At 42.5% G+C, this 22238-nt stretch overlaps 1 protein-coding gene across 5 annotated transcripts in view; it reads left to right on the top strand.

Annotated features, from left to right (window-relative positions):
* Positions 1-413: 413 nt before the first annotated feature.
* Positions 414-22238, top strand: part of CMBL (carboxymethylenebutenolidase homolog) — a 30646-nt gene continuing 8821 nt past the window's right edge. Inside the window, exons 1-8 of one of the 5 annotated variants that reach the window (XR_014550959.1) lie at positions 415-734; positions 9648-9724; positions 10378-10601; positions 13091-13198; positions 14305-14447; positions 15120-15211; positions 17081-19088; positions 21342-21840. Coding sequence is in view for 1 of the 5 variants with exons in the window: in XM_083624795.1 (XP_083480921.1) it covers positions 10387-10601; positions 13091-13198; positions 14305-14447 (466 nt within the window). In the remaining 4 variants the exon portion in view is untranslated. Of the gene's footprint in view, positions 735-9644; positions 9725-10377; positions 10602-13090; positions 13199-14304; positions 14448-15119; positions 15212-17080; positions 19089-21341; positions 21841-22238 lie in introns of those variants that run through there. The other 4 variants (XR_014550960.1, XR_014550958.1, XM_083624795.1 and 1 more) reach the window with 4 other exon arrangements.

Genomic DNA, 22238 nt, shown 5'->3' with positions numbered 1-22238 from the left:
GATGGAGGGCACAAGGAGAAGGGGACGACAGAGGATGAGATGGTTGGATAGTGTTCTCGAATCTACCAGAATGTGTTTGACCAAACTGCGGGAGGCAGTGGAAGACAGGAGTGCCTGGCGTGCTCTGGTCCATGGGGTCATGAAGAGTCAGACACGACTAAACGACTAAACAACAACAGCAACTCCCTACACTTTTGCCACATATTAAGTTTCTTCTACAGTAGCCACAGGAAGAAGCGGCAAATATACATGAAGAAATCTAAATTATATGTTCAGAGCCAGAGATCTTGCCAGGGGGTTGTCCTTTTTTAGCTTAAAGAGAAACCTAGACAGCTTGCTGCGAGTAAATTGCATAGTGCGTTCTCCTTCGCAGCTTCTCTCTGTTCTTCAATTGTTACCCCCACCTCGCCAAAAAAAACAATAAAAAAACAACTCTAAAAATCAGCCTTGGGGAACAAGAGAAGCCTGTCTCTTTGAATCCACGTCCCTTCCCCTTTCCTGTCTTTCTGGATTAGGCATTTATCTTCAAAGCAGCCTCCACCTTCTTCTCCCAACTTCGTATCTCCCATAACATCTGAAAGGAACACAGCACTGGAATGGAATCTGAGCAGCAGCTATAGAACTGTTACTGGTGCTGCATTTTTTATTTTCTTGCATCAGCCGACAACCTGCAAGTTTCTCCTCATCGCCAAAGGAATCTTCCTTGGGTTTAGATCACAACCCCTCCAATCCAGGTATGTTCAGGTAGGGCATTAATGCCTCCTGCCCTATCCTGAGGTTAGAACAGCTGCAGTTCTATAAAACCATTGAGCAAAGGGGGGAGAAATGGAGATTCAAGCAGTGACAGGTGTTCCAAATAATGGTGGTGTATTTTAGTGGCTTTGAGTGTAAGCTACCCATCAGGAACTCTTGGCTTCAGATCTTACCTCTGCTTCAAACTCATTACACGACCGTAGCAGACCACTCTCTCTTAGCCTAACACCCACCTAGCCCACTCGCGGTCAGGGGATAACTTTACAGGGTTGCTATTGTTTTTACAAAATAATGTATGTGCTCTGAACACCCGGAAGAGCTAATGTGTTGTTACTTAAATTACTGGAACAGGGATTAAGATGCTAGATTTTATATATTACGTAGTAGGAAACGAAACAAAAAGCATCCTTTTTTATTTTTGAGTCTTCCCACAAAAGAGTTCTACACTGTATTCTATAAAAAGAAATAAAGGAATGATTATTATGACTAATATTATTTCAAGTGCTTAAGACAATCTTCAGCTAGTGTTACTCAAGTCCTATCTGTTTTGTATGGAGAACATCGTTTTTGAATTGCTGCCACCAAATCATAGCAGATTTGCTACTGAAATTAGCAGGATATCTGTGCAGATATCAAGAGAGGGACTCAAGATAGGGCATGCTTTCAGATAGATGTTTATTGTGCAAATGGTGATCCTCATGTACACACCAAAATACCTGTATCTGGATTTTAATCTGGATTTACCCTTTCCAGAGGGAATTTGATAAATAAAAAAACAACAACTCATCTGCAAATTAAGCCCATCTGCAATTATCCCAAGTACATGTAAAATAAATTGCCAGGGTGTACAGTATCTGAATGAGGGACGTGGGTGGCGCTGTGGGTTAAACCGCAGAGCCTAGGACTTGCCGATCAGAAGGTCGGCGGTTCGAATCCCCGCAACGGGGTGAGCTCCTGTTGCTCAGTCCCTGCTCCTGCCAACGTAGTAGTTCGAAAGCACGTAAAAGTGCAAGTAGATAAATAGGTACCGCTCCGGCGGGAAGGTAAACGGCGTTTTCGTGTGCTGCTCTGGTCCACCAGAAGCGGCTTAGTCATGCTGGCCACATGACCTTGAAGCTGTACGCAGGCTCCCTCGGCCAATAAAGTGAGATGAGCACTGCAACCCCAGAGTCGGTCATGACTGGACCTAACGGTCAGGGCTCCCTTTACCTTTGTACAGTATCTGAATATGTTTGAGTTTCAGAAATGTATGTTCAAACATATGCTTGGCTACCAAATTCACAGGGTGGCTACTGTTACTATATAGATTCCCCCCTTCCCTTTCTTCAGGGTGCTCAAGGCCCCTCTTCAATTTCGCCCTCACAATAAAGCCTGTGAGACAGGCTTATGTGGGAGGTGGCAAATTGCCTAGGGTCACTCAGTGTATTTTGACCTTGACTAAGCAATTGTGGCCCAGTTCAAATGCAGCAATATCGGACTAATGAATCATAATTTATTAGACCAAGAGGGAACATTGCCACCTGTGCTCGCTTCGCTCATGCACCATAATAGAACAGTTCTGTGGTTTGCTGAACCACACAGAGGAATTCAACGTAGCACATAGCAGACTGCTCTGTCAGCACAAGCATTTCTGGTTTTGCCTCCAAGTTTATTAGTTTGGACATTACAGGCAAATATGGCTTAATAGCTCACAACTGGCTGATTGCTCAGTTGGTAGAGCATGAGACTCTTAATAAGAGTCATGCGTTTCAGAGGCATAGTGGGTGGCAGGAGGGCCATGGCCCTGGGCACAGAATTCAGAGGGGGTAATCAGGTGTCCCCATGACAGGCTCCCTCATTGAGGCCAGAACTGCGGCAAGGAAGCAAGCCAGCACACCCACCCCCCGGCATGGCCCTCCACACCCTGGGCTCCAGCAACCCACGCTACATCACTGGTGGGTTGGGGCCCCATGTTGGGTAAAAGATTCCTGTATTGGACTAAATGACCCTTTCAACACTGCAACTCTATGATTCTGTGACTGTATAACATAAGTGCTGAAGCCAGGTGCACAAAGGGAGGGGTGTGGATGGAGTGTGCAGACACAAAGCCCATTATCAGTCTCTTAGAGTGAATGTTGCGGGGGTGAGAGGCGATTTTGTATGTAAAAATTAATGCTAATAGTACCCCAGCTAAAGGATACTAAGGCTAGATCTAAAAAAGGTAAAGGTAAAGGGACCCCTGACCATTAGGTCCAGTCGTGGCCGACTCTGGGGTTGCGGTGCTCATCTCGCTTTATTGGCCGAGGGAGCCGGCGTACAGCTTCCGGGTCATGTGGCCAGCATGACTAGATCTAGGCTAGATCTACACAGGCTAGATCTACACAGCTATAAAAAAAACGTTCTGAAAATACGCTGCAAAAGAACGTCATAAAGCTCATAAATGAAAATATCATTGAGTTGTGATCAATGGGGAAAGAAATTCACACAGCTGACTTTTTCAGTTTGAGGCTGCAATCCCATTAATATTTACCGGAGAGAAGCCGCAGTGTACTCAGTGAAACAAACTTCTGTGGAGAAGACACATAAATAAGTTTGCACTGTAACCGGTGTAGGAAAGAAGATAGCAGATTGTTTGCTGGATTCACTCAGGAGAGAGCAACAAGAAATTGGTTCGAATTGTGGGGATGTTTATACCTGAAAGCACTGTATACCAGAAACCTGCTGGCTGTGTGCTTATTTGTTCTAGATACCTTTATCCCATTTTTTCTTCCACTAGAGGGAACTCAAAGCATCTAAAAGCATAGAAGTACAAAGGGAAGAGGCAGCAAAGAGTTTGACTAGCCGAATAAATACAAAAAAGCTTAAGGAAAGGCTGGAATAGCCCCAAGCTAGGTTGATTCAAATATGGATCACACAGCTGTTATCATCTGCTGCTCTTTGGCCCATTTCCCTTTTAATGGGCATGAAAATATTTGTCCACCATGCAGGGATAATTGGATTTAATCATTAATGTGCATACGCTGTGAAGTTATGATGTCAGATGTAGGGACAGGGGAGGAATTTGGTTCAGTTCACTTGAAAGCAAAGCTCCCTAATTTGCTCTTTCCAAAACAATATGAGAACTGAAACCCAGACATCCTTCGAAATTCACACTTTTCTGAATTTTGCCATGCAGTTCTGTGGCCAAGCAATGTGTACAAAAATGCATATACTGCAGCAAAGTGGACATAAAATATTATTCAACATAAAAAAATGCATTATATTCAAGGAAAATGTTTCGCAAAAATGTGTATATATTGTTTTTATATAGTACAAGCTGAGCATTGGTTATTAAGCATTGGAAAATTAAAGCGGTTTAGAAATAAATGATAAATATATTAGGCAAAACTGCATACATTGCTGGAAGATGCTGATTGAGTTTCAATATGACTTCCTGATATAAGATTGTGGAGAACTAATTGGGAAAATTGAGAGAAACCAAAACTGCTCATCTGTAGCCTGATGTCAGTGTATAGCTGAAATGAAACAGGGTGCAATGGAACTGATTAGGAACTGGGCTTTTCCCAACCAAATTTCTTGAATATTCCAAACTCCTCTTGTGCACTGCCCTAATTGCAGAGACTCCCCTTTTCAATATTTTTCACTGGCTAACAACTTTTCTCAGTGATGACACTGACTATGGAATAGACTTCCCGAGGAAAGCCTGGCAGGCTACTGTAGTACTTAGATGTGCTTTTAATTCCTTTTGGAAAAATGCACTAAGGCCTCTGAGTCTAATTTAGTTTTATAGGAGTCTATTTGGGTGGTTTAGATCTTTCTTTCTCTTCACCCTTGCTTCATACATATGACCCACAATTTAAATGTTTCTTTAAGTGCAGTCGCTTTATTGTACAAGCATGCTGTGTGCTATAGTTAATTAAATTGCTTTTAGTAACACAATATGTGAACCTCACTAGGGTATTATTATTTTTTGGTTAATTTATTTATGATTAATTTGGAGGCCTTTCAGATATTATATGGTGATAATATAATTATTATTATTATTATTTATAACCCACCCATCTAGCTGGGTTTCCCCAGCCACTCTGGGTGGCTCCCAATAGAATATTGAAAACACAATAAAATTGAAACACAATAAAACATCAAACATCAAAAACTTCCCTAAACAGGGCTGCCTTCAGGTGTTTTCTAAAAGTCAAGTAGTTGTTTATTTCCTTGACATCTGATGGGAGGGTGTTCCACAGGGTGCGCACCACTACCGAAAAGGCCCTCTGTCTGGTTCCCTGTAACCTCACTCCTCGCAGTGAGGGAATCACCAGAAGGCCCTCAGAGCTGGACCTCATTGTCCGGGCTGAACGATGGAGGTAGAGACGCTCCTTCAGGTATTCTGGGCTGAGGCCGTTTAGGGCTTTAAAGGTTAACACCAACACTTTGAATTGTGCTCAGAAATGTACTGGGAGCCAATGAAAGTCTTTCAGGACCAGTGTTTTATGGTCCCAGCGGCCGCTCCCAGTCACCAGTCTAGCTGCCACATTCTGGATTAGTTGTAGTTTCTGGGTCACTTTCAAAGGTAGCCCCACGTAGAGCACATTGCAGTTGTCCAAGCGGGAGATAACTAGAGCATGCACCACTCTGGCAAGACAGTCTGTGGGCAGGTAGGATCTCAGTCTGCATACCAGGTGGAGCTGGTAGACATGCCAGGGAGAATAAAAATGTGCAGGGGGATCAGCTCAACCAGTTGGACTTCTGTGCATTCACCTGACCTTCTGCCCTAAGACTAAACACATACAGAAGGTCAGATGACACTACGGAATGGCACAAGACCTTCTGGTGCAAGCAAATCGTGTCTTAAATCAAAGTTGTCCTCCAGCACTGTACTTAGGTTATTTCACCCATCTCTTGTAAACCAGCACAATGTGCCAGGCATGAGTAGCTGGCAGCTCGGAATTATTACTGCTGCAATTCTTAATTCAAATTCCATCCCATCCTTTCCCCCAAAGGAGCCCAATAAAGCACACATAAAATAATAAACCAAGCAGCGATAAAAGAATGTGTATCGAGAAACAGCATAGCAACAAAAGTCCATATAAATTTCCCAGTTCTGAATTTTCTTCTTCCTCATGCTGGCATTTTGAATTTCAGTTCAGAGCCGCTCCCCAAAATACAGACATTTGCCACCCTTGTTCCCCAGCATGACATGTAGGTGGGAAGGACAAACATTGCTGGCAAATAATTGCTGATGGAAGGTTCTGGGAATAATGAGGAGGAACACTTGGTGCTTCCAGTTCCATCTACACGGAGGGTTGCCATGAGGGTGGCAACGCAAGATTCATGCAAATGCCCCACTGGCTAAACAGGATTCCACTGAAATTGTTGAACTCGCCAGCTGCTTGATCTTTAGTGCAGACCACATCAAAGCTAGTCGGCTGTGAGAATGAGGAAATCCTGGAAGAGGAAATGGTGGAGGAAATGATTGCACCAGCAATCTTGTTTTGATGAATCAGGGACTTGCCATTATATAAGAGCCTTTCCAGGATTAAACTAGAATTAAATATTGGGGTGCCAAGGTAAGCCCCACCCTGCATAAACACACCCTCTAACAGTTCTCTGATAAAAGCAGGAATGTCCTAAATAATAATAATAATAATAATAATAATAATAATAATAATAATAAATTTATTATTTATACCCCACCCATCTGGTTGGGCCTCCCCACCCATCTGATTGGGTTGCTCCAGCCACTCTGGGTGGCTCCCAACATATATAAAACATAATAAAACATTAAATATTAAAAAAAACTTCCCTATACAGGGCTGCCTTCAGATGTCTTCTAAAGGTTGTAGAGTTATTTATCTCATTGGCTCATGAGTGGCATAACTCCATACCCTCCCACATTTCTCCAGTTAAAATAGGGATGTCCTAAGGAAAAGTGGGACATTCCGGGATCAAATTCGAAACCAGGACAGCCTCTGTAAATCCGGGGCTGTCCCTGGAAAATAGGGACACTTGGAGGGTTCGTGATCACAGTGGCAATGTCTATCAACTTGGGGGAGCCCTGGCCCCCTCAAATAATTTATCGGGGGAGGCAAAGAGACCTCGGCCCCTCCGAGTTGGCTTCTATGCCAGACCATCTGTTTTTAGCACAGTAAGTGTTCAATTGTTATGCATTCATTCACCATACACCCTATATTCATTGCACTTCCCTTGTGGAATGTTCAAAGTGGCATTGTTTTTTTATCTACAGAAACCACGTTCATTGTTGTTGCATTTGCTCTGCAGAATGTAGTTGTGGGTCACAACATTTATTAGATATTGAATTATAAGTGACCAAATTCTACTCTCCTCTGTCTCAGAACATGGCCCAACTATTGAGTGGCTTTACTTTAGTCTTAGTTTTCTCAACGATTTAAAGGTTGAGCAGCCATTTATCAGGACCATTCCTGAAATTAGATGGTTGTTAATCTGATTTTTATAAAATGATTGCAGATGCTTGCATTGACTTGCTTCTGTGCATTTGACATTATATTTAAATGACATTTATGACTAATAAACGTATTTCCACATTAATTTTGAGGGGAAAGAATTACACGGAATGTGTACACATAGGAATCTACCATGTCCATTTGTAGCATTAGAAAGTACATCAAATACATGAATCCAGCAAAGGCAGGTAGAAGACAATCTTCTGCATGACTTTTGTTTACTCAGTTTTTGCTGATTCATTTTCTTAGTTAACATATTGATGCCCATCTCCACTTATTCACAGTGCTGTTGTTCACAGACTGCTCTGGCTGCCAATTAGTTTCTGGGCCCAATTCAAAGTGCTGGTTTTGACCTATAAAGCCTCAAGGATTGCTTCTCTCCATGTGAACCTACCCAGACCATCATATCGTCTTCTTTGTTTGCCTCTTCCACGAGAGGTCCATAGTGTGGCAACATGAGAATGGGTCTTCTCTGCAGTGGCTCCCCGTCTGTGGGGAGGTTCGCCTAATGCCTTCATTATACACCTTTAGGCGCCAGGCAAAAATGTTCCTCTTTAACCATGTCTTTGGCTGATTGTGGACGCAGGTGGCGCTGTGGTCTAAACCACACAGCCTAGGGCTTGCCGATCAGAAGGTCGGCAGTTCGAATCCCCGTGACGGGGTGAGCTCCCGTTGCTCGGTCCCTGCTCCTCCCAACCTAGCAGTTCGAAAGCACCTCAAAGTGCAAGTAGATAAATAGGTACCGCTCCGGCGGGAAGGTAAACTGTGTTTCCGTGCGCTGCTCTGGTTCGCCAGAAGCAGCTTAGTCATGCTGGCCACATGACCCAGAAGCTGTCTGCGGACAAACGCCGGCTCCCTCAGCCAGTAAAGCGAGATGAGCGCCGCAACCCCAGAGTCGTCCGTGACTGGACTTAACGGTCAGGGTTCCCTTTACTTTTACCTTTGGCTGATTGACATCCAATGCCCTTTTAAAATGTGTTGCAGAGTGGGGGATTATCGAGGGTTCTACATTATGCTTTTATGCATAGCTGTCAACTTTTCCCTTTTCTTGCAAGGAATCCTATTCGGAATAAGGGAATTTCCCTTTAAAAAAGGGAAACGTTGACAGCTATGCTTTTATGTTGTGAACCACCCTAAGACCTGCAGGTAAATAATTTGAATAACAACAACAACAACAACAACAACAACAACAACAACAACAACAACAACAACAACAACAACAAGATGCTTCTAATGGCAACTATTACGATTGCAAAAACAATTAACTGCAAGAATGTAGCAACTAGCCATCAATAATGATGTATGGACAGGCCTGCTTCCAGCATATGCCTCTCTTAATTGGAGATATATGCCTTTCCCCATATTCCTAGTCAGCAATTTGTATGAATTCCAAGGTATTCAGTGTTCAAATTATTATTAGCGCAGATTACAACAACGTTTTCACTAAGGTCTCTTACATCAGGCCTGCTGTCTGGAGTCAGCTGAATTGACAATTACCATGTTTTCATCATTTGCTTAATAGCACTCATCTGCCTTTGAAGTGGGACCCCACCTTTCAGTCTTATTAAAGTGCAATGTTTTTTCAAGCATTGCCGCTTTGATGCACCCTGTCCTCTGGCCACCCACTCAACATGCCCTCTGGTTGGCATGTCAATTTTCAACTACAGTTTTCTGCAGGACTTGATCTCCTTCCGCAGGGCCTGTAAGACAGAGCTATTCCACCTGGCCTTCAATTTGAATTAGCCTGATCCTCTATTCCCTTTTCCCTTTCCTCTTCTATGAAGAAACCTTAAATTCCTCCCTGGACTCCTTGCTGGCCCTAGTAGTACCAACTTGGCCAGTTAGGCCTGGTGATCATTTAATGTCTACTGACTGGGTTCCCCCACCCCAAAAAAATGACCCCTGAATTTTTATTGATATTGATGCTGCATTTTATGTTGCATTTTATGCTGTTTTTAAGCCACATTTTAATCAATGTTTTATATTTGCTGTTAGCCGCCCTGAGCCTCGTTTTTAAACCGGGAAGGGCGGGGTATAAATAAAAATTTAGTATTATTATTTATTATTCTGTTATTCATTCTGTCTGTTCCCAGTTTGTATACTTCAAAGACGCTGGAACTTACTTTCATCAATTTTCACAATCACTACAACTACTAGTAATCTTTATTTTAATATTGGTGTGTGTATGGAACTATGCTGCAAAGAAGGAGGCTTTAAAAAACAACCCCCTTCCTCACTTTTAACTTTTACATGAGTTGCTGCTGGCACAGTATTCAAGCTGTCCCTTTAAATTTATCCTTGGCACTTTGGTCTGAACTTACTTCTGTTTCCCATACTGTGCTTTCTTCTTTTTTTCCAATCTAATGAAGCCCTTGATTAGTTTCATCAGATGTGCTTGAGAAAACACCCAGTGTTTTTTTTTTCTCTCAGCAGGTACTCAAGGGTACTCAGTACCAGCACCTCTTTTTGTTGTTGTTAAAAAGTGTGGCACTTACTGTGACAACTTCCTGGTGAGTACTGGAACCTATTTTTCTAGAAAGAAAAACACTGACGACACCTGTTGTATTTGTGCTGTTGTGAGGGGTTCTATTCAGGGGGTTAAATAATACCATATTTACGTGAACTGAACGTGTCATCAATTCTAATGGGCATCTCGATTTTCAAAACACCGAAACAAAAAATGTATTTGCTGGCAAATGTAAATGTGTTATCAAATCTAATGCGCACTCTAATTTTTTGAAGTCATTTGGACAAAAAAGGTGTGCGTTACATTCGAGTAAATACGGTAGTTAGACTGGAGAAGCCAGTATAAGTCGCAATTTCAGCTGAATTTGGGGAAACCACTTGAAGCATCTATTGTGTTGAGCTATTTCAATTGCTCATTGCCAACAGCTGAAAGTCTGCAAATTTTGATAACAAACCTGATTTGCAATGGGGGTTGAATAATTTTGATTGCAACTGTATGTGTAAATAAACCATATGTCATAAAGCTACCACAGCTAGGAAACACAAATCCTGGAACCCCTGGAATTTCACACCGCTCAAGAGATTAGGGTGGCGTGCAGCACTATATTTCTGTTGCTCCGTGTGGGTCATTTTCGGTTTTTTAACAATAGCTTCTTTTTGTTTATATTTGACTAATTACATTTGGTTTGCATTTCAGTTTTTTGTAATGACTAGTCAGGATTTACCTTTCCAGTATGATGTTGGAAGAAGAAGCACTTACAAGGAGCGTGGCCAAGACGTGCAAGTTGATAACATCAAAGCATATGTTTGCCAACCTCCTTCCAACACGGACAAAGCTGTGATTGTGATTCACGACATATATGGATGGCAATTCCCGGATACCAAATACGTTGCTGATATCATCGCAGCTAAAGGATACATGTGAGCAATTGGTTCTTTTTAACCTTCCTCTATCTCTACATTATGGTTGCAAGGCCAGAAATTTGACCTAACTTGTGATTTTCATACAGAAAAGTTATCCGTCACCTCTTGTCTGAATGTCTTCCTGAAAGGCATTAGTCTCATTAAAAAACGTACATTAAGAAATATTACCTGAAATGGAGGCACTTAATGCATTGTTTTATCTTAAGTTCACAGTGGATCTGGAAATAAAATGGCTTACAAATAAAAAAATTTGATGGGTTGAGATAGGAATTTTGTGGTCTTGATATATGGTAATGTTCATAAGTGTACCAACCAAGCACGTACATAGATCAGCACAGGAAGACCGACCTGAAACCATTTTGATTCCTAAACTGAGCAAATGTTTTTTTCTGCAAGGTCAAAGTGGGAAACCTCCCCACTGTCTCTTTCCTCACAAATCTTGTCTTAAGGGCACATTCCTGTCTTAAGGGCACATTTAAGATATTAATAGGGTGTGAGCCTGTGACCTGGCCCAGGAACTAAGTATTTATCATTACAAAAGACTAGCCAGGCTTCCCAGGCAATCCAATCAAGTAACCTGCCAGACAGGAGATAAACAGAGACAGGAGAAAAACAACATGCAAATTTCTGTTTTAGACCGCCTTTTCTGTGATGTAGGTATGATGTATATGGGGGGTGGTCTTAGGTTACACCCCTTCTGTGATGTATGTATGATGTATGGAGGGGTGGTCTTGAGCTCCAGGGCAGGGAATTTAAAATGTCTATATATATAAGGCCTTGTGCGCCATTGTTCGGGGTTCCACCTCCCTCCTGCGATGTGGTGAGTGAGGACCCTGTTGCAACAGATCAATAAAGATCAGGCTTACTAGCTGCTTTGCTTCTCTGGTTGGCCTCTGTTATTTTCTCCTACCAATAGGGAACCTATGTAAGGACTCTATATGGGCTCTTGGATACCCCATAAGGGAAAAGGGCAGATTTTTGTTTACATCAGGGTTCGGCAGGGCTTTTCATAGCAGTGCTGCATAATCCTGTCCCTTCCTCAGAGAAAGTGAGTTCCAGTTGGTGGTGAAGCTGGGCTTTGCTGGGGGCCTTGACCAGCAAAGGTCCACTTCAAACACCACCACAACACTGTTTTCACCTAGCACAGGGTATGCAAAAAGTCCAAAGATACTGTGAGGGAGCTCTCTGTTTATATGCTCTTCTGGGTGAAGGGGTCCCACTGAGAATGTTTCCCCCAATAACTACTAGACTACTAATATCCATGCTAAACATATAGCAAAGCACTGAGTTAGCTGCAGAGTCTAGATATGAAGGGTTTAGCAACAGGTGAATCGAAGGGTGACTCAGGAGGGCCTTATCAACAGGGCCCTCATTTTTTTGGCATTCGGCAAGTTTCACAACTTGTTTTTATGTGCACTGGAGCAACACGCAACACACCTTCTCAGCTTAGAAGTGCAAATTTGTTAATTGATACAGATGGTGTGGTGTCATATTAAAGAATGTAAAATGTTCATTCATACAGTGGAACCTCGGTTGTCGCACGCTTCGGAAGCTGAACAATTCGAAACCTGAATGCCAACAACCCGGAAGTGAATGCTTTCCGTTTTCGAACGCGCCTTGGAAGTCAAACAGCTTCCGAGGTGCATTTCTCCATTTTTTAAAAGGAGTTTGCCGACCGGCAATTGCATCTCAGCTGTCAAACGTTTTGGAAGTTGAACAGTGCTCCAGAACGGATTACGTTCGACAACCGAGGTTCCACTGTATTAATAAAAATGTATCTGCTCTTATGCCACAAATCAACTGATAATATATATGAACCACTCCTTTTTCAGTGCCTTCTTTTGTTTTTGTGTTGTCATTTTTTGAATTATTATTTTGACTATGGGCCTCAAAAGGTAGAAGTGGCCCAGGCCTCTCTGGGTCTCAGAGTGGACCTGCCTACAGACAGTGCACGCAGGATTGGGGTATTATTATTATTTTGCCCGTCCCTTGGGACACTTCCTAGACCAGACATCCTCCCTAGGCCAAAAGCTTTCTGCCCTGTCCTTTCATTGAGTCCTTTCGCCTTGCTGGAATGTGTCATTGAACTGTGACTGTGCCTCTTCTTTTCCTGGATATGGAACTATTGCAAGTGCAAGTCACACACCAATTGTGTAATGATCTAGAATAAGAACCTGAAGCACAAACACTCTAGAGGTTAAAACAACTTCATGAAAATAAGTGCCTTTAATATGTGAATTCTTAACTGCTGTACATTGGATGAATGTTGGCTGGATGCCACAATGATCTAAGGTGGTGTCGATGAAAATGATTTCATTATCGCCAATCACAGCACACAGGGAGGGAGTTTTTGCAAGATTGTCACTGGAGAGATAAGGGAAAAACTTTCCTGTGCTCCAATCTCTATGCACAGACTTAAAATGACATATTTTTTTAATAGGGAGCTGAACAGGTCATAGGTAACATCTGTCTGCTATTCCATACAGAACCATATGCCCAGATTTCTTCCTGGGAAAAGAACCATGGAAAACTACTGATCGTTGGCAGAATTTTGCGGACTGGTTAAAGCACCGAGATCCTACGAAGGTGGACAAGTAAGACTAACATTTATTCCAAAGCTATAACTAATCGATGTAGCTAACATAAGGTTAATTCAGCATCGACAGGAGAATGGAATTTTGGGAGGGGCATTGACATACCTTCCAACATTTCTCCGATGAAAATAGGGATGTCCCATTCCACAATGATAATTTAACTATTAATACTCCACACATCTTACTGGGTTGCCCCGGCCACTCTGGGCAGCTTCCAGCATATATAAAAGCACAAAAAAAATTAAAAAACCCTTCCCTATACAGGATTGCCTTCAGACAACTCAGGAGTCGGATAACCCTTCCCTATACAGGATTGCCTTCAGACAACTCAGGAGTCTGATAACGCCATACCCTCTAATATTTCTCCAATGAAAATAGGGACATTCTAAAGAAAAGTGGGACATTCCAGGATCAAATCAGAAACTTGGAGGGCTTCTCTAAATCAGGGACATCCCTTGGAGGGTCTGTATTGATTGACCTATGCAGTATGATCCTAATCATACTTATTCAGAAGTTAATCCTGTAGAGATCAATGGAACTTACCGGTACATCCAAGAAAATCTGCATAGGATTTTAGGCTAAACAGTGGCAGACTTGAGGCTCTCAAATTTCAGCAGCACCCTGTGTGTTGCTATAATTCGACACGCCCCACCTCTGTAATTCCTTAACAGACTTATTAACTCCCCTTCATGGTTTACACATTCTTTTGACATTCATTTTAGTATTATCAATCTTTGTCACTCTTCCATGTTCAGTTGTTCCTCTTACAAGTGTGTAAAAAAATGAGGAATAGCACCAGATATCCATTTTCATAGAGAAATTAAGCATTTATTAAGTACTTCTATAAAATTCCAAATGGTGCCTCTCTTGGTCGCCAGTTGTGGGCAAGCCCACACTTTTCAAAGGGCATGTACCATTCAAAGCAAACGATTTCATTTAAAATCAGTTCCCATAATTTAATGGCCCTCTGATAACCGGGCATCTTCCTGAGTGGGTCAGTGCTTTTTTAACAGCAGGTGAAGGTGGGGAAGCAAGTTTTGATAATATTGCAATTTTTTTTAATGTGTATGTAGACGTCTTGGTTCCATTTTGTTCATATGTTGTAGGACAGCTGCTATTTTCATGAAGTATCTTAAGGAGCAGTACAATGCAAAGAAAATCGGTGTCATTGGATTTTCTTGGGGTGGAATGGCTGTACATCACTTGATGTTGAGAAATCCTGATTTTCAAGCTGGGGTATCCCTCTATGGTAATGACAAATGTTTGTAAACTTGAGCAGGCTCATATGTTTTTGTGCATTGAAACATTTATAGTCTAAGTCTGTGTAAGGATGAGCTGCAGCATTCATGATGGCTATTTATTTCAGCAACATATGCTTCGTTCTTTCACTGTTCAAACAGAGGGAATAAGGATGCAATCCTTTGTGCCTGCCTAACTTCTTGTGGCAGGGAGTTCCATAGGGTTCGGCCCACAACACCTCTTTTTTTTCTTCCACATGTCTGGAGGGAAGTTTGGTTGAGTTGAGTTTCACTTTCACAGAAGTTCAGTTTAGCATCACATATGAGCCAGTTTTGCTGATTTGCAACAAACAGTGATTAGTCGCTAAACACGCTAACTCAATAAACTTTTTCTTTCAAGTGTGCCTCTTATCTGGGACCTCAGCCATCAAACAGTAAAAATTATCCTACAAGGAAAATATAGGATTTTCCTGGCATTTGATTGCTATAATGGCACAAATCATTACCTATAACACTGCTAATTAAGCTGAGGGGGCATTATTGTTTTTTAACTACTGCCCTTGAGAACATGAGAAAGAACGGATGAGAGATACATACCACTGAAGTAAATAGAAGCCTTTGTTCTCTATTGACCTTGAAGAACATACTACTTGATTTAACCTCTTTCTTTAAATATGTTTTAGGAATCATCAGAGACTCTGAAAGTAGGTATAATTTGCTGAATCCTACCTTTTTCATGTTTGGTGGAAAAGATCACACCATTTCTTCTGATCAGGTAAGCTATCGCACAGTAAAGTCTCTGGCAGAGGGGCCAAGGCATGGTGACATTACAATAAACACAAAACAATCACTTGGGATTTAAAACAAAAAAATTTCTTTTCCTTCCAGTAGCACCTTAAAGACCAACTAAGTTAGTTCTTGGTATGAGCTTTCGTGTGCATGCACACTTCTTCAGATACCATGCACACGAAAGCTCATACCAAGAACTAACTTAGTTGGTCTTTAAGGTGCTACTGGAAGGAATTTTTTTTGTTTTGTTTTGACTATGGCAGACCAACACGGCTACCTATCTGTACTTGGGATTTAAACAGGCTACGGCTTTATTAATCACAGGTGTCAGGAGGTTTTGGCGCAGACGTCGGGTGCATATCCTGAATCAACCAACCCTTTCTACTGGTAGATTATTTGACAAGGTTAAGGACAATACATCAAATTGGAGTGACCCCTCCAAAATCACCATTTTGGGAATGCTATGGCCCGTAAGTGTAGTGTAGTGTATCCAACATCAGCTGAGACTTAGGCTTGGGTAACTACAACTAATCCAGAATGTGGCAGCTAGACTGGTGACTGGGGGCGACCGCCAAGACCACATAATACTGGTCTTGAAAGACCTACATTGACACCCAGTACTCTTCCGAGCGCAATACAAAGTGTTGGTGTTGACCTTTAAAGCCCTAAACGGCCTCGGTCCTGTATACCTGAAGGAGCGTCTCCACCCCCATCATTCTGCCCGGACGCTGAGGTCCAGCGCTGAAGGCCTTCTGGCGGTTCCCTCACTGCGAGAAGCAAAGCCACAGGGAACCAGGCAGAGGGCCTTCTCGGTAGTGGCGCCTGTCCTGCAGAACGCCCTCCCATCAGATGTCAAAGAGATAAACAACTGCCTGACATTTAGAAGACATCTGAAAGCAGCCCTGTTCAGGGAAGTTTTTAATGTGTGACATTTTAATGTATTTTTAATCTTTGTTGGAAGCCACCCAGAGTGGCTGGGGAAACCCAGCCAGATGGGCGGGGTACAAATAACAAATTATTATTATTATTATTATTATTATTATTATTATTATTATTATTGGGTATAGCTGGCTTTTATAGCTCTCCTGCAATTGGTTGCAACCACCCAGCTGCGAGCGCAGCCAGTGGAGGAGGAAGTGGCTGTGCCAAAGCTGGAAGACCGCCCAATACCACCACAGCCATGCTGGACCACAACCACTGCTCCTTTCCAGCTTAGCGTCCATTGTCTTCCGATTCAAATTTCCTTGATGCTTGAAATTGCCTCTTGAGTACAAGCTGCAAGTCTTCTGTAATGAGGGACAGGCAGCCTCTATGTGCTTAGCACTATTTTTCTGATTTAATATTATTTTGCATCTGTTTATGACAAGAAGAAGCATTGCCACAAATGGAAAAGGAAGCATACTGGTGTGTTAAAGGAGCAGGGCAGAGAATGAAAGACTAACCATACTTGATACAGGTGGAAAAGAATAAGAGAGGGAGGCAGGCTGGCAGGAAGGCAGGCAGGCAGGCAGGCAAATACAACATTTGGTCTACTCCAGTGAGACTGTCTTTATCTTCCACCTCTTCCACCCCATCCCTGGGCAAAGTTCGCATTTTATATTGTTTATTTGTTTTAGTATATTAAAGTTGTAAACTGCTTTGGGTGCGTTGGCATTAAAATGGTGGATTTTTTTATTTAAATTTTTTTTAATAATTGCACTCTGGCATGGTATAATTTATTATTGCTTAATTGTAGTTATGGCAACACTAGATTTAAAGAAAAATCTTGAAGGAATTCAGATTAAAAGGGAGCAAATTTGGAAGTTTTGATTCTTAACTTTTGTAGATATCTAATGAAATTTATTGTATGTTACAGGTCACTTTGCTGGAGGGAAAACTGGCAGAATACTGTAGAGTGCCCTTTAAAGTCAAAGTCTATCCTGGACAAGAACATGGCTTTGCTCAGTTAAAGCCTGACGACATGAAGCCTGAAGATCAGCCTTACATAGAGGAGGCAAGAATGGATATGATTGACTGGCTGAACAGATACATTATGCTTTGAAATTTGAATATGTCGCTTTATTTCCTCGCCCCCCCCACCAAAAAAATGCAGTTTCTCCCCTCCCCCTAAAATATTTATAGATTGTGGTGCTATCTATCAGAGAAAAAAGAATATATACTTTAGAGAACTTTCAGTAATAAATTATGAAATATTTATAATGGAAGGTCCTTGAAATCATTGTCCAGCACACAAAGATACGAGCATTCGGTATTGGAAGTGTGAATGCCTTATAATGAACTTTATATTCTAAGGCTGCATTAAAACTTCTTTTTCCCCATTTTATGTGTTCCATTTCCTTCCCACCCCCCGAAAATAAAAATGTTCAGGATCTGAAAATGCATTATATACTAGCCATATTTTGGGCCTTAGGCTATGTACAGCTTGAAATGGAATAAGGTTGTTTCCCATACACTCACACCGAGTTTCAAATCACATTTCTACATTGCTGTATACACCAGGGAGGGTGTGGAGATGTCTTCACCTGATTCACCTTACCTGAATCTTCCAACTACATTATTTAAGGCAACCAGGACAGTGCACAGTATTCCAAATGCAAGTTTTGCCACAGATTTGTATAATGGCCTGATGATACCGGCAGTTTTGTTTTCTCTTCCTTTCCTAACGACCCCTGGCGTGGAATCTGTTTTTCTTCAGAGCTGCCGCTGGGTTGACATCTTCTATCTACTTACAACTCCAAGGTCTCATTCCTGATCAGTCACTGCCAGTTCAGACCTGATAAGCATATATGTGAAATAAATAAATAAAGAGAGGTCTAATATGCTGTTTTGCATCCACACCTCATTCCCTTGCCGCCATTGCCGGTCATCTGACAGGTCGGCAGACTGAACTGCTTAACTGCTTTGTTATGTACTGAGTTGAATAGGATCCAAAAGGCAGCAGTCTGATTGGTCCTAGAACAATGCAGCAGTATGATTGGTCTGCAGGAGCCACCCAATCCAGCTCCAGATGGAAGTGAATCCACAACCTGATTGGCCTACAGGAGAATTCCAGAATTAGCCAATCACGTGCAGCCCATTGTGTAAATAATGTATATAAAGCAGATACTTTGGGGAAACTTTCATTCCTCCTCCCACAATGAGCTGAATAAAGAGCATTAAATCCACTCTCGACTCCGAGTATATTTCATGCTTCCTGCAGGGATTGGCTTGATTACCTCATGGGGAACTAGTGGTTGTGGCTGATCCAGTGCTTAAGGGCTCTCCTGCCCAACAGCCAATGCCAGGGGAGGAAATCTGTTTCCTGCTTTCTGCAAGGATCCACTGCTCACATGAGCATGCAGCCAATCCAGTGGGCAAACCCTCTCCCACCCAATATCAGATAGAAGAGAGGAGGGTCCCAGTGGATCCACAAAGGTTCCTCTCCCCACTCCCACATGAACACCCCGTGAGGAGCAGCCCAACCAGCAGACAAAGCTTCACCCACCCAACAGCTGATAGGAGACTCACAGCAGATGAACATAGCTGTCAACCGTCCCTTATTTGGCGGGAAACTCCCTTATCTCAGCACCGTGTCCTGCTGCTGTCCCTTATTGATGATGTCCCTTAAATTTCCCGGGTTTCAAAGGAAGCAACTCCTCTCCCTTCCTCCCTGCTGGCCAGGGAGGAGGGAGGCTCCAACTGTGTTGCTTGGCTGTGTTGCTCACCCAATAAGGAGTCTAAGAACGACTGGGGGGTGGAGCTTGCATGCCTTGTGCCGATCAAATCAGCCGCGTTGCCTGGGGACTCGCCTTTGCTCAGCGCTTCCCAGCGGAGAGGTGATGGTGGGTTTCCTTGCTGCATCCCCTTTGCCGGGTTGCTGCACTGTGGGAACTACCTCTTGAGGCTTTGTTTGGCTGCTGGCTGGGCTTTCTGCCTTTGGCTCGGAGGGGCTCAGAAGTTGAACATACCTGTGCCCAGAAAATCCCTTATTTTGGCTGCTGATTCCTTATTTTCGAGGCTGCTGGTCCCTTATTTTCAAATCTGTAAGTTGACAGCTATGCGGATGAAGCATGATCTCCATTCTCTTATGAACACCAGAATTGATTCCAGAACAAGATACTGAACAACAGAGCTACAAAGGGTCCATCCCTGGGATTGGAGTGATTATGAAAGGGTCTTTTTTAAACTTTACAGATTTTAGAAAGTGAGCGTGTTAGCAGTGAAGGAGGGCGACATTGTATGGACCACGCTGATTAGATTGAGACAGAGGCAACTTCAATTACACGTTGCACCTTGGTGTGGACAAGCCTAGACTTGGGTGGAAAGATTGCACAGAGCAACTCACAATTATTATTTTTTTAAATTCAAGATGAACCTTGAGACCTCTGCACACACCTAATAAATAGCATCTTTGCATTTCGCGGAATTAAAATCCATATCCTCCCTTCTCAGATGTATGGAATACTAAAATAAATATAATATATATCATATAACTTATGTACACCTCCCAAAATAACTGTCATAACGTTTTCTTCAACGTATGAACCACCAAACCTGAAAACACCTGCTGTATCTGCAACAAATCTGCAGCAGCCAGGGTATCGTCAGGTGTAGTAGGTATTACACCAATTCTTAAAGTTCTGAGGTGGTTGTCTTTGTGCTTCCAAGCCTAATTCAAGTGCTTACAGGGACATATAAAGCCCCGAACAACTTAGACCCCAAATATCTCAAAGAATGCTTCCTCCTACATTGCAACATGGTGATTCTACCACCTTGTGTAAGACAGGACCTTCTTTGTGGTGGCGCTCAATGTTGTGGAATGCGCTCTCCAAGGTGTGTCTCATCCTGTCATTAAATATGTTTTGTTGGCAGACCAAGATGCACCTTTTTGCACAGACTTTGGGTGGTGGTGAATTGAGAGAATCACTTCCTCTGAAATGTGGCTGCTTGTTTGGTTTGCATGATATGGTGTAACCAGGCCTTATTTTCATCCGGCGCTCACCGGAACTCAGTTCTGGCATCTCTCAGGTGGGCACCATTTCCATTCTAAGAGAACAAGGGCGGTGTTCTGGCACCTCTTTTTCTATAAAAATAGTACTGGGTGTAACTGATCATTTAGAGTTGTTGTGCACTATGTGGTTTACTTGCATTTTAGCCAGGCATAGGCAAACTCAGCCCTCCAGATGTTTTGGGACTACAACTCCCATCATCCCTAGCTAACAGGAAAAGTGGTCAGGGATGATGGGAATTGTGGGAATCTGGAGGGCCAAGTTTGCCTATGCCTGATATTAGCTGTATGTAACCCAACTTGGGAATGTGGGTGGCGCTGTGGGTTAAACCACAGAGCCTAGGGCTTTCCAATCAAAAGGTTGGCGGTTCGAATCCCCGTGACAGGGTGAGCTCCCGTTGCTCGGTCCCTGCTCCTGCCAACCTAGCAGTTTGAAAGCACGAAGTACAAGTAGATAAATAGGTACCACTCCGGCGGGAAGGTGAACGGCGTTTCCGTGCACTGCTCTGGTTCGCCAGAAGCGGCTTAGTCATGCTGGCCACATAACCCAGAAGCTGTACGCCGGCTCCCTCGGCCAATAAAGCGAGATGAGCACCGCAACCCCAGAGTCGGCCACGACTGGACCTAATGGTCAGGGGTCCCTTTACCTTTACCTTTAACCCAACTTGAGACTGCATGGTAAAGTGCAGGTTATAACTACAAAGGGAGCTACGAACTACCAAATGTTGGGAGGGCACTAACTGTTGATTACCAACATTTGTACTCTAGTGTGTGAATGATGTGTAATGAATATATATTTTAAGCAATTGTTAATTAATGATTTGTTTGATTGGATTTATCTCATTTCTATGCCGCTTTTCATTCCAATGAATCTCAAAGCAAATGATAAATAACAATAACATAATAAAACATAAAGAACATCACAAATACAGCATGAATCATATAAAGTAGTTAACAACTCCTCAATGGAACAATCACAATTTATAAAACCCTATTAACAAAATGGCAACTTAAAAAATAAGCTATACATCACAATTGCAGCAAAGGTTATATGGTTAACAAATCAATGTGGCATTTATAATCTATAAAACAATATTAACATGAGCAGAATAGCAACTAAAAAAATAAGCTAAGCACTGTTAAGTTCATACACATGTTCACAACTAATGAGATAGAATAAAGTACTAGTGAGTAACTAGTAACTAGTGAGATAGAATAAAGTAGATTTTTTTTAACAGCAAAAACAGCAGAGCTGTGGCAAGATGTTGTTTTTTACGTTTCGTGTGCACAGTTGAATGGGTTAGGAATAAATAAGGAAACAGAGAAGACTACTGTATGCTAAAGAAGCACGATTGGAAGATCAGAGGAGGAGGAGTTCAAGCCTCCTCCCACTTCCTAGCTGGGTTATTCTGGGTCACCTCTGGTGCTGTTTTGTAATAAGCAAACTCTTTTTTCTTTCACATGAAGGCTGCAGCAGGCCCACTCAGGGAAGCTGTGTGGGAGAAGCTGCAGCACCCGTTAGCAGACAAGCTGATTTCTTTTCCCTTTTAAAAATCTTTCACAGCTTTGGGAAATAGCCCTTTCTAACCTCCCAGAAGAAAAGAAAACGGAGAACTTTGGAATTCCAGGTACGTAAGAGTCCCAGCGTGATATGCCAAAGTGTTTTCTGCAGGAAGTTGAGTGGGAGGGAGGCAGAGATGCCTTCATGAGTGTATGGTGCCTTGATAAAAATAACTGACGGCAACAGCTTGCTCATCAGTTCTCCTGCACTTTTAGTAAGGTTCGATTTACCCACATCTATTTCAAAATGTGTAGCGCTATTGGCAGAGAGACGCAGCGCCAGTTCCAGGATTTTGGCAACCCACGGACTTGGAATTTTCAATGAGCTTCCTTAACTGTAAAAAAGGCAAGCATGGAGGCCATGCATTATCTCACATAAAAAGGTAAAGGGAGCCCTGACCATTAGGTCCAGTCATGGTCGACTCTGGGGTTGCGGTGCGCATCTCGCTTTATTGGCCGAGGCAGC

The sequence above is a fragment of the Podarcis filfolensis genome (genome assembly GCF_964270895.1).
Source record: "Podarcis filfolensis genome assembly, chromosome: 7".
Taxonomy (NCBI): domain Eukaryota; kingdom Metazoa; phylum Chordata; class Lepidosauria; order Squamata; family Lacertidae; genus Podarcis; species Podarcis filfolensis.
The sequence above is the reverse complement of the archived record's forward strand: the minus strand, read 5'-3'. Positions and strand labels throughout refer to the sequence as shown.